This window comes from Pseudochaenichthys georgianus, unplaced genomic scaffold, assembly GCF_902827115.2.
Source record: "Pseudochaenichthys georgianus unplaced genomic scaffold, fPseGeo1.2 scaffold_1906_arrow_ctg1, whole genome shotgun sequence".
In the NCBI taxonomy this organism is placed as follows: domain Eukaryota; kingdom Metazoa; phylum Chordata; class Actinopteri; order Perciformes; family Channichthyidae; genus Pseudochaenichthys; species Pseudochaenichthys georgianus.
In genome coordinates this window covers 11,541-23,244 of record NW_027262645.1, presented here as the reverse complement: position 1 = coordinate 23,244, position 11,704 = coordinate 11,541, and the positions used below count along the sequence as shown (strand labels likewise).

At 41.4% G+C, this 11,704-nt stretch overlaps 1 protein-coding gene across 1 annotated transcript; it reads right to left on the bottom strand.

Annotated features, from left to right (window-relative positions):
- Positions 1-458: 458 nt before the first annotated feature.
- Positions 459-1,917, bottom strand: LOC117441689 (target of EGR1 protein 1-like). The gene is made up of 3 exons (XM_034077728.1): positions 1,814-1,917; positions 1,443-1,605; positions 459-1,315 (listed from the first exon to the last, which is right to left on the bottom strand). The coding sequence occupies exons 1-3, from the start codon at positions 1,900-1,902 to the stop codon at positions 605-607; spliced, it is 963 nt and encodes a 320-aa protein (XP_033933619.1). The 5' UTR covers positions 1,903-1,917; the 3' UTR covers positions 459-604.
- Between the last annotated feature and the right edge of the window lie 9,787 nt (positions 1,918-11,704).

Below are 11,704 nucleotides of genomic sequence, written 5' to 3'. Positions count from 1 at the left end.
GTCCTGCTTAGGTAAGAAAGTTTCTTGCAAGCATAAAATGTCACATTTTTGTAGCAAGTTGTCCACCACTACACGTCGGATCCTATCAGCAGCGCTGTTGCCCAGGCGCAGCCCGCGACAGTTAAATGATCCAACCCGCATAGCGTTTAGCTAAGCAGCTCAGCCGTAGCCCCATTCAGTACCCTCGCACCAGCAAAAGGTCTAGCTCTGCCCCATATTGAACCTGCACATGTACATTGGAGTTGTAACTAGTAATTGACCAATCAATAGGTGCATTCAGAGAAAAAAATACCAACTTCTTTGATTATTGATGTATCCTTTAAGTAATTATCCATGGAAAAAATGCAGTTTTTAGATCTTGGCTTTTCTCTGTTAAATATGATATTAAAGTCAACATCTTTGGGTTTGGACCATAGGTTTGGACTCAACAAAACATTGAATCACTTGGACTTTGAGACTTTTGAGGTTGTTCCTTTTTTATTATTTTTGGACAATTTATTGAACAAACAGTTTATCGTAAAAGTAATCTGCAGATTACTAATTAAAATAATAATTAGTTGCAGCCCTAATATAAACACTTAAATACTGTGTTCAAGTGTGGACACTACACTTTCTTTCCCCAAACCATCTCCATCTTCGCCACATGGGCCTTGGATGATTTGGAGAAGGTGCTTTTAACCACGCTGAGAGGAGCAGATTTACCGCTGAGGTAGACCTTATTGAGACACGAAGGAACCCAGGACTCCTCTTCCTCCTCCTTCCCTACAGCTTCCACTCCTTTCTTCTTGTTCAGGGTACATGAATGGGCAAAAATGTATCCCGTCATAAAGGCGTCGAACCCGGCACGGTGCGATCCTGAGTCGGCGTTCTTCTTCTGCTCAGTCTTGGACGATTTCTCGCTTAATTTTTCACTTCCTTCATCTTTTGTTCTGCTTTCTTCACCACCATTTGTGTTGGTTTTTGCGTTGTCATCAGTAGTGGGTGTTATTTCAAGTGTGTTGTCTTGGCTCACTCCGTTCCCCTCGATGTCTGTTTTCTCTCGTTCATTCTGTTGGGTGTCCATTAGAGACCCTTTTTCTGAGGATGACTCGGCCCCTTGCTTCTCATCTGGCGTTTCTTGCAGATCCACCGCCATGTGGGGGATTTTGTGTTGAGGGGCACCGTCTTCCGCTGCCTCGCCTTTACCTTTCCTTTTTTCTTTACGTCTCTTCCTCTTAGTTCTCTTGTTCCCCAGGTCTTTCTCGTCCTGGAGGATGATCAGGTCAGTGTCGTGGGATAAAAGACACTCGCTGCCATTTGGACACCAGCCAAATGCCTATAGGACAAACATAGAGACAAGGATGTTAATAGTAAATACTGACTATTTGGCTTGTTTGTCTATTTCCCTTTCACTTGAACATAAAGAACAATATAAAGATTTCTTAAAGAAAGGGAAAACTCACGGAGAAGCGCTGGCAGACGTCAGTCTGTCCCTCAACAGAGCCCACAGCTGGACACACTCTGTAGTCCACGTAGCTGGACATCTGACCAGCGTACTGACAGAAATGTAGCTGAACGTGAGGCTCAGTTCCTCCAGAGGTGCCCCTGCGACTGCTATCCAGCTTACTGGAGGGAAGAGGAGGCAATGAGGGAACAGGCACTTCACGACATCAGCACTTCATTTTACAACACTGCTTCAAGCACAATAATGCTCCACAAGGTCTCCTGCTTTAGACAATAATGGACACGTCAGAGTCCAGATAACTGAGTGTTTTTATTACAGTTCAATCTGAACCTTATTATTTACTGTACAGTACATTACACAAATACACACCATTTCTTATAGGCATACTTCAGATATGAGGCAGTGAGTCGGAGCTCGAACTCAGTGACATATTTGTTCAATCTGAACTTATTATTCATTTTACAACACTGCTTCAAGCGATGGCGGCTCCATCCACCCTTCCCCTGAGGTTCGCAGCCTGGGCGTCACTCTGGACTCTAGCCTCACCTTCAACTCCCACATCAGGTCTACTGTCAAAACTGCTTTCTTTCACCTACGAAACATCTCCAGACTCCGGCCCTCTCTCCCCGACCCCGTTGCAGAAACATGAATTCATACCTTCATCTCCTCTCGTCTGGACTACTGCAATGGAGTTCTGTTCGGGGTCACCAGCAAAGCCCTGGACAGGCTCCAGTACGTCCAGAACTCTGCAGCCAGGCTCCTCACCCACACTAAGCCCTGGCAACACATCACCCCTACCCTCATCCACCTTCACTGGCTCCCGGTCAAGTCACGCATCCAGTACAAACTCCTCCTGCTAACCTACAAATCTCTCCACTCCCTAGCCCCTCCATACATCTCTGACCTCCTTCAGCCCTACACCCCCTCTCGTCACCTGCGGTCCTCTGACAAAGGGCTGCTCTCCATCCAGCGCTCCAAGCTGAAAACACCCTCTGGAATTCTCTGCCCTCTGCAATCAGGAATGCAGACACTCTGGACACCTTCAAAAAACACCTCAAACACCATCTGTTCACTCAGGCCTTTGGCCTCAACTAATTTACAGTCACTTATTTCCTGCTATTGCTCTGTATGTTTATTATTACCTTTTGTTTTGTTACTTCCCATTGTAAAGCGTCCTTGGGTTTCGTGAAAGGCGCTATATAAATTGAAATTATTATTATTATTATTATTATTATTATTATTATTTGCGTCTGTATATTTCTCCTAAATTCACCAAAAGTTAGCATTCTAACGTAACATAAAGTGCCGCGACCGCTGTGTGCACCATGTCAACAGAGATATCGTTGGAAAGCTCCGTCTCTCCTGCACAATCTCATCAGATCCAAATATGGTCATTTCCTTTGTATCAGCAACCAATCGTGAAAGTACAAAGGGGTCTTAAACCAATAAACGAAATCTCATTGGCTGATGTCAATTCCTGACAATGTGATTCGTTCAGAAGCGTCACGTGGTGTGCTAAAACACTTCCTGGTTAGCTTTCCGCTAGAAATTGAAATCTCAAAATGGCAAAAGAACGGCGAAAAAACGTTCACAGAGAAGACAACAACAATTGTCACTTGCACGAAGCAAGATTATACAAAAAACAAATTACCCCGAACATGAAATACCTTCACGGAGTGCGTCGAGGCGCAAGCTGTCATCCAAAGAACAGGAGGGTTTAGCTAGCGCCTCACTGCAATCTTTAAAGGTTGTTTTCTCAAAATGAGTTTTTTCCCCTACTCTGAGTTCGAAATTTCAACTTCAGTAGCACGTAGATACACCAAACCTTCCAGTTATATTCCTATCAATATTATGAAGGCTTTTACAGAAGGGTTTGTTCATATGTCATTCATAGCCTGAATTATATAAGATTTTATACCTAGAAACATGGCGAAAATTGATATTTTAGTGCTGTTGACAGTATTTTCTGATTTATGGAGTGATAAAGAGAGATATCCAAAATCCCTTCTGTAAAAGCCTTGGATGCTAATATGACTACAAAATGAAACGAGAATTTTGAATCTGGCTTTATCCAAAGTTCAGATTTCGGTTCCTGAAATGTGTTAAAATATGCGCAAATACATGCGCGATAATGGCTCATTTGCATATTCAGAAAACTTGTAATACAAGAAACAATTGCCTTATTGTAGGTAATTAACTGGAGAGATATCTAGCTGATATCTTTAAGTTAAAAAAAATTACCCTATTCACCTGGTGTCTCACCTTAACTGTTAGGCTTAATAAACCATTATAGACCTACATCACTTAGCAACAGCTGCACATGCCCAAATGCTAACTATGGGTCTTTCAAACCTACATAACATTACAAATAGTCAGAACATATTATTTACAATATTAATAAAACTATGAATTACATTTTAACTGATTGACAAGGCAAAACACTGCACAGCGGCAGCAGCATTAAAGGACAAATATCGTTTTACCTTGTGTTGGGGCTTCACAAAACTCCAAATGTAGCCTGGGGTGGCACTAATGAAGACCCTCATTAGAGCAGATACATCCACATTGTCCAACATGTTACTGTGGACATGCATCAAAGTCAGATGTGTCAGTCTCTTCTGTGTCATATTACTCTAGTTCAGGGGTGGGGAATCTCCGGCCCCCGGGCCGTATACGGCCCGCGAGACCATTTGGTACGGCCCTCGAGGTAATTTATAAACACACGCAAAAAAGAAAAAAGTTAAAGAAATCTTGACCGCAAACAAATTAAACAAAGCGAGTGCCTGTTTTTCCTGGCCAAGGTCAGGGTCCTTGAACACAACACGAGCCTAACGTGTCATCACGTGGTATATGTCTCCTCTGACAGGGGTGCAGTTCTGACGGAGAGCACCAGAACGTGGCTCCGTTTTTTTTTTTTTTTTTGAAGCTGTAGTACACATGCCGCAGTTTTTGAGTGGCTGTGTCTTTAGTTGAAAGCCCAGTGGCGATCTGTCATAGTGATCATTACAGTCAATAATTTTGTTGTTATTAGCATCTGGTTAGCTAGCTATGCTAACGAATATAAGAAGCTTTTTCTCCAACCAGTGAGGTAAAGGTACATCTTTATATGATCATTATAGTTATAAAAAAATAAGAGAATAAAGTAAACGGGTATAAAATACTATATGATAGTAAAAAAAAAGTTGTTATTAATAAACAAGAATACAGTTTGAAAGGAGAGTGATTTGTAAAATATCCATAAAGAAAAAGTAAATATGCTTACAGTTCTGTTTCAAATGGGTGTTGAGATGTTTCCATAGATCTCCTAATGTTGCTCTCAAAGTGCACCAGATTGATGCTTTTAACTTCAACATTTAAAAAAAATCTCCCCCGCCCCCCCCCCCCAATTTAAATCATGTCCACATGGAAACTAAATACATTTGCACACATCTTTTGTCCATATCTTTCTGTTTTGGTGGTCATGCCACACCGTGCACGTGAATGCATACGCGAGTCATGGTAAAATATCTGGATTAAGAGGTTGCTTTTTCTTTGCACAGCCTGAAAGAAAGACGAAATGAATGGGCTGTGATTTTAGTTTTTTTTAAGCAGAGGTCAATAATTTGTACGGCCCTCGGAGGATGTTGAAAAAATTGAAATGGCCCTTGAGAGGAAAAAGGTTCCCCGCCCCTGCTCTAGTTGTAGAGGTGGTGGGCTGAGGAGTAGCTGGTGGTCCACTCTTTTTATTGGGTTGTTTGTTGGAGAAAAAAAATCCCAAATCCATTTTTGCGCCATTCTAGAAAGTTGTCACTCTGCAGTGTGTGTGTCGCGTCAATTACGTCACTCTCCCACGACCTAGATGACTCGGATTTTATTTATTTGGAAAATAAATTCAAGCCACCTGACAAATATATACTATGACTATGACTGGATACAGCTCATTTTATTTTAAGTAAAATCATAACTATTTTATGTAGTTTAATCATTTTTATTTAGGTGGTCACTCAGTTTTTCAAATGTACACCACTCGCCAACAGCTGGGGGTGCTGCAGCACCCCCAGCACCCCTACTTCCCGCGGCTATGTATACATCTATGTTTTACTTATGTCTACTTACATAGGGCCCTATAGGATTCCCTGTTTTATTAGATAGTTTATTCCCCTCATGATCACTTGGCATGCATGGAGCAGATAACTGTCAATAATTATAGCGATCCTATATTGGTTGAACAAAAGAAAATAATCACAATAAAGATAAACTTTATGGGTAAGAAATATGCTCAGCCACACAGCATGCTTCAAGAGTAGCCAGTAAAGACTCTCCGCCTCAGCTGGATGTGTGAATCACAAATGGTAGAACCCAATTTAAACCAGGTTAAGAATAAACTACCTTAAAGCAGCCTGTGTGTTTCATCTCGGGTCAAGTCGAAGATCCGGATTTGGAGAACATTAGCTGGAATCTGATCAATTCCAGTAGTACTGAGCATTGCTGGTTTGCAAAACTGGACAGGGCAAGGACTCTCTGCAGTAGAATATTTCGAAGTCTATAATAGGGGTGCAACAACTAATCGACTTAATCGATTAAAATCGATGACCAAATTAGTTGCCAACTAATCCAGTCGTCGATTCGTTGGTGACGTCATCACGTGTGTTTTACACGCCGTTAAACTCCAACGTTATTGTTTTTTTTATCGGTACTGGAGACATTTAAAAACATATATGTCATGTATTATTGCTACAAAAACATTATATCGCAGTCTTAGTGTCGCCAACTCGTTTCTAATATGCAAAAAGACAAAAATATGCGTCTATGGTGTATTTTCGATCTTTCCAATCGAGACGAGATCTGTCTCTCCCGTCTGTGTGCGAGGGGGCGGGGCAGTTTACACACACGCAGCTGCTACATGCAGCAACACACGGCGGGGATGGCGGAGAGAAGCGCTCCAAGGTGTGGTTAAATGTTACCCGTCTCGATGTGGACAATGCTCGTTGCCAAAAGTGCAATGAGAGTTTAGCATGTAAGGGCGGTAACACGAGCAATTTGTCTAAACATTTAGCAAAAGTGCACCACATTCAGACGGAGGAATGCACCGGGTTCGACTGTCTTTCTAGTAGCTCTGAAGCCCCTTCCACGAGTAACGTTTCCACGTCAGGTGTTATGTATGCTAGCAGCAACACACGGAGTTAACTACATTATACAAACACGGGTTAATGATTAGAGGTAACTGAGTTATTTATTTTGTTAAAGTTTCAGCTATTCTGTTTACAATTATGTCATCACATTATTTAATACGATTTGTTAAAACATTGTTGTTTCTTTTGATTGATATTTAAATAAAAAGCTATGTTAATTTTGTTCTCAATTTGTTTAGTTAATTTAATAATATATGTGTTCTTCAATCTCTAACAAAATATTCTTTAATCATTTTCTGTTTGTTGAATATCCTTGTATTGATCATCGCTGAACCCCACTTCATATTAAAGTTATTTAGCATTTGTTTTATTGGTTAATTGGTGTGAATATGTTATCTGTATTATTTCAACTGTACATATATAGTGGGCTATTATATAATTAATTGTCTGGCTTTGACATATTGTGACTGTTGGTATATTTGGTTCATATTTAGAATTCACCTTAAATGTAGAGGAAAAATAAACTTTATTTTGGAAAATTGAAACAACACGCTTTTTATTTATTTAATACGCATTTCAATGATACTTGTTGATATTTGAGATGAGATTGTGGAAATGTTGCATTGGCTGAAATAGCCGTAATTGCAGTAATTACATTTTGTGTCAGATGTCTTTGTACATTTGGCTCAAGAAATTCCGACATGATGAATTACTAGAAAGTGAATGTGTTAATGTTATTAATGTATTAATATAAACCCTAAATAAGTGGCGACTAATAATTAATATACCATGACAAAGGAACACACTTCAACTTAAACACACAAAAACAATCATATCCTCAGGATCTGTTTTATACAAATTATTCTGGTCTCAAATGACTGATCAGATGGTTGCAGACAATAGTTCATTTATTGTAAAACAGTGCAGAGGCTTAAAGTACACAATAAAAGAGCACATTGGACGTCGTATTAGGGGGCGTTGTTGGAAAAGTAAGGCACTGAAGTCTCGGGTGGAGCGTCTCTGCAATCTTTGGCCTTCAATGAATCGGCATGCGTAGAAAGTGCTGGTGGTTGCAGAGATGGGGAGGGGCAGGAATGAAGTATCTCTGGATCTGGAAGTCCAACAAAGCCTGCAGAAAACCCAAAAGAAAAGGTGTTGCATTAAGATAGCATTCATCAGCAAACTTCCATCAAAAATCCCATGACTTAATGTCTCATACTGCTATACTGTACGTACAAGTGGGAGGAAGAGGAGCTCTTTCTGTTTCATGAAGGCATCATCACAATCAGTCAGGTTCATGTTGAGGAGTGTGTGCTCAGTCTTTCACACAACGTATGGAAACACCTGTGAGAAGAAGAAGAAGTGAACAGAATATAAACAGAAGCCCAGCTCAGCCCAGGCATGCTATTTTTAAACAGATATATTTTCCCATGTTTACTCAAAGATCATATCTACCAGTGTTTCTCTGGTCGTTGCTGTTCCACTTAGATCCAACCATAGCAGTAGGATAACATCTGTGCAGGTTTCCTTATAGAGGCGGAAGGTGGAGGTTTGACCCCAGACCTCCATCTTCAGGTGGAGGAGGTGTCTTCAGGCGGCTGGCAAAGGTTACAGGTGGAGGTTTGGATGGCAGTAGTGTACGAGAGGTGTAGGTGCTGGTTCAGGTTGCTGACAGAGGCTGTGGGTGGAGGTTCAGCCGCAGTTGGCTTCAAGAGGTGTAGACGCAGGTGCACTGGCAGAAGCTGTAGTTGGGGCTTTAGCCGTCAGCTGTCTGTCAGAATCTATGGAGGCCGTGGCTGCAGGAGAAACTGCTGGTGGTTGCTGAGATGGGGTGGGGCTCTCTTAGTTCTGGCGATGAGCAGGAGGGGTGGTGAAGGTGGAGGATGTGGAGGAGGAGGAAGCATCTCTGGAACAGAGCTGTTGTAAAAGGAGTTGTCCTCAGGGCCCTGAAGCAGCTCCTGGTAGATCTGGAAGTGTAAGGTGTTGCATTCAAATATAATTCATCACCGAACTTCCATTAAAAATCCCAATACACTCAGAGTGTGTTGTTAAGAAATCTCATACTGCTATACTGTACGTACCACTTGGGAGGAAGAGGAGCTCTCTCGTTTCATGAAGGCATCAACACAGTCAGTCAGGTTCATGTTGAGGAGTGTGAGCTCAGTCTTTCACAACGTTTGAAAACACCTGTGAGAAGAAGAACAAGTGAACAGAATGTAAACAGAGAGCCAGCTTTAATAACACAGAAATATTTTTGCATATTAACTGAAGGACTATATCTGCGTGTGTTTCTCTGGTCCTTACTGTTCCACTCAGGTCTCCACATGGCAGTAGGATAACATCTGTGCAGGTTTCCTTATAGAGGCTGTAGGTGGAGGTTTGGCCACAGCTTTCTGTGGGGATCTTCAGGGGGAGTGGTCTTCTTCAGGTGGCTGAAGGTGGAGGTTTGACCGCAGTGACCTGTCAGAATCTGCAGGTTGCTGACGGAGGCTGCAGGTGAAGAGTGAGGCAGCAGTTTGATGCTGAAGCTGCTGGTAGAGGATGGAGGCAACAGAGAGACAGAGGCTGCAGGTGGAGAGGAGTCTGTCATCTCACAGGCTGCAGCACAAGGCTGATGTTTTGTCTGGTAGTAGCAACAGGTGGAGGCTGGAGGGTGGAGCAGGTGTTCTGGCAGGTGATAACTGTTGCTGTTGAGGCTGAAGCTGGATTAAGAAGACTGTTAACAGAGGAGCAGGAACTGATTCAGAGGAAGACAATTCATCAGTGGTGAGATACATTAAGATCAATGAAAGTAAACTTAACTAAATACTAACTCTTAACACTAAATACTTAAACTTACTACTAAATACTTACTCTTAACACTAAATACTTATACTTACTACTAAATACTTATTCTTAACACAAAATACTTAAACTTATTACTAAATACTTAAAACTTATACTTAGCAGTAAAAACATACACTTAATACTTAAACTTAGTTCTTAAACAGAAAACTTAAACTAAACACTTACTCTTAACACTTTATACTAAATACTTAAAACTAAAGACTTGACACTTAATACTTGTGCTTGGCACTAAAAACGTATCTCTACACTTAATAAACTTAAACTTAACTGCCATACTTAAAAAAAAAACTAAACTAAACTTAAAGCACAGTATTATGTAGACATGTCAGCTTATGAGACTGTGTCTTAGTGCTTTGCCCTTTTTGCTGGTGGATATTTGGGCTCTGGTTCACCAGAAACATCCACGTTGTAGAGCGGAGGCTGGACTCCAGCACCGTGGGACACGTCCACATGGACCAGACCGTCTTCATCCACTGTCTCTGTGAACATCGGACGGTCCAGTCGCTCCCACAGCTTCTGCTTGATACGACGACCCAGACCCAAACTATATGGACGCAGGCGACCGTCCGGGAACCTGAGAGGAGAAACACAAAATAAATCTTTATGATGAAGGAAAATAGAGAGATAGATTTCTAAGAGAGTGGAAACTCTGTAAATGAACTGACTCATTTGTGACACAACGTACCTCAGCATGTTATCCACAACTTCATGGTAGATGAGCTGGTACTCCTCGACTGAGCGGTTGTGGATCCTGATAGGGTCTTCGAGGTGCAGGGGAGCAGTGGAGGTCCGGGGGCTGGAGGCCACATTAGAGACAGGTGGCAGGTCAGCAGGTTTAGGAGGAAGAGCCGCGGAGGTCTGCTTCCTTTTCTGGGGAAGGTCTGCAGAAGCAGCAGGGCGCCGGCGCTTTGTATGTGGCACCTGGAGAAGGTCAGCAAAACACGAGAGGATGTCAGACTCTTAGTAAACTTCTTACTTAACAACATACTTTTATCATTTTACAAGAGGAAACATCTACATCAGATGCAGAGGATTACTTGAAATGTGAGTATTTGGGGCATTAGTCCTGTACAATGGACCTTGTAGTCTCAAACTATTTAGTATTGACAATATACTCCATGTGTTTGCCTTTTTGTAAACCTGTCAAACAATCTTGTGGATTAAACTGTGTACAATTTCAAGGAACAGAGTTGAGGATCAGATGTCTCACCTGGTCGTCCCTGCAGCAGGGACACTGTCTGCAGACTGTAGGCCTCCTCTGGCGGGCAGAGACTCTCCTTCCTGTCTGGTTGTCCTGCGGGAGGACGGGCACTCCATCCTGCAACAACACACACTCATGTTAGGATGAGGCTCTACAAGTACATGCAGGATGGACCTTTTTCAAGTATTTAGTCATCTCGTAGTATACAAATCAAATGTGTTATTACTAGTTTTATGTGCTGGAAGATTAACTTGCCAAAGATGGATGTGGTTGTTGGATAAAAATCATAAATGAAGGAACATGAAACATGTAATCAAAGTCTGAAAACCTCCTCAAGACGAGACAGGTCCGGTAACAAATCAAGAGCCACCTTCAGGCCCTCATGTCAGTTAATATTGTGCTTTAGTGACACATATGTGACGTGTGTACAATGTTATATAATAAGCATATGTCTGTTTATTGTTTGAACATATAATATTGCACATGTATATGATGGAAATAATGCTAAGTTAAAATGAGTGACTTTAATTAGCTTGATTCAAAGTTACAATATGAATGTATTTCAGCTTGAAGCTGGGTGATATAGCCTAAAAAGTTAATATAAATGATTTGTATTAGATACAACATTTATTTGTTAATATTGTCATATAGCCTAGTTTTGATGAATGCATGTTTATTTTTGGTAGTTTTTAATGCAAAGATGTATTAATTGAGTCGTCACTGTATACTTGACCTTAATCTGATGGTTACACTGTTTAATGGTAGGCCTACTTATCGTTACAGGAGCCTAAATGATTTGATAAACATCAGTAAACTGTGAGGTTTCTGAAAATGTCGACGGCAAAGCACAGTGGAAACAACGGGGACTTTCAACGTTATGACATCTTACATTTTCCATAATTAAAGTGTGTTTTCTCGCTGTAATAACTATCAGGGAGTCTCTGACTCTTGTCGGGATGTAAAAAGACTTGAGAAGAAGCGATAATTTGGCAGAATCGTCGAGTGAAAGCGGAGAAAATATTTTCGTGACCGTCTTCAGGTAGTTATGGTTTAAATATTGATCCGATATTGACGCTAGTCCTGCGTCAAACCATAGCAACC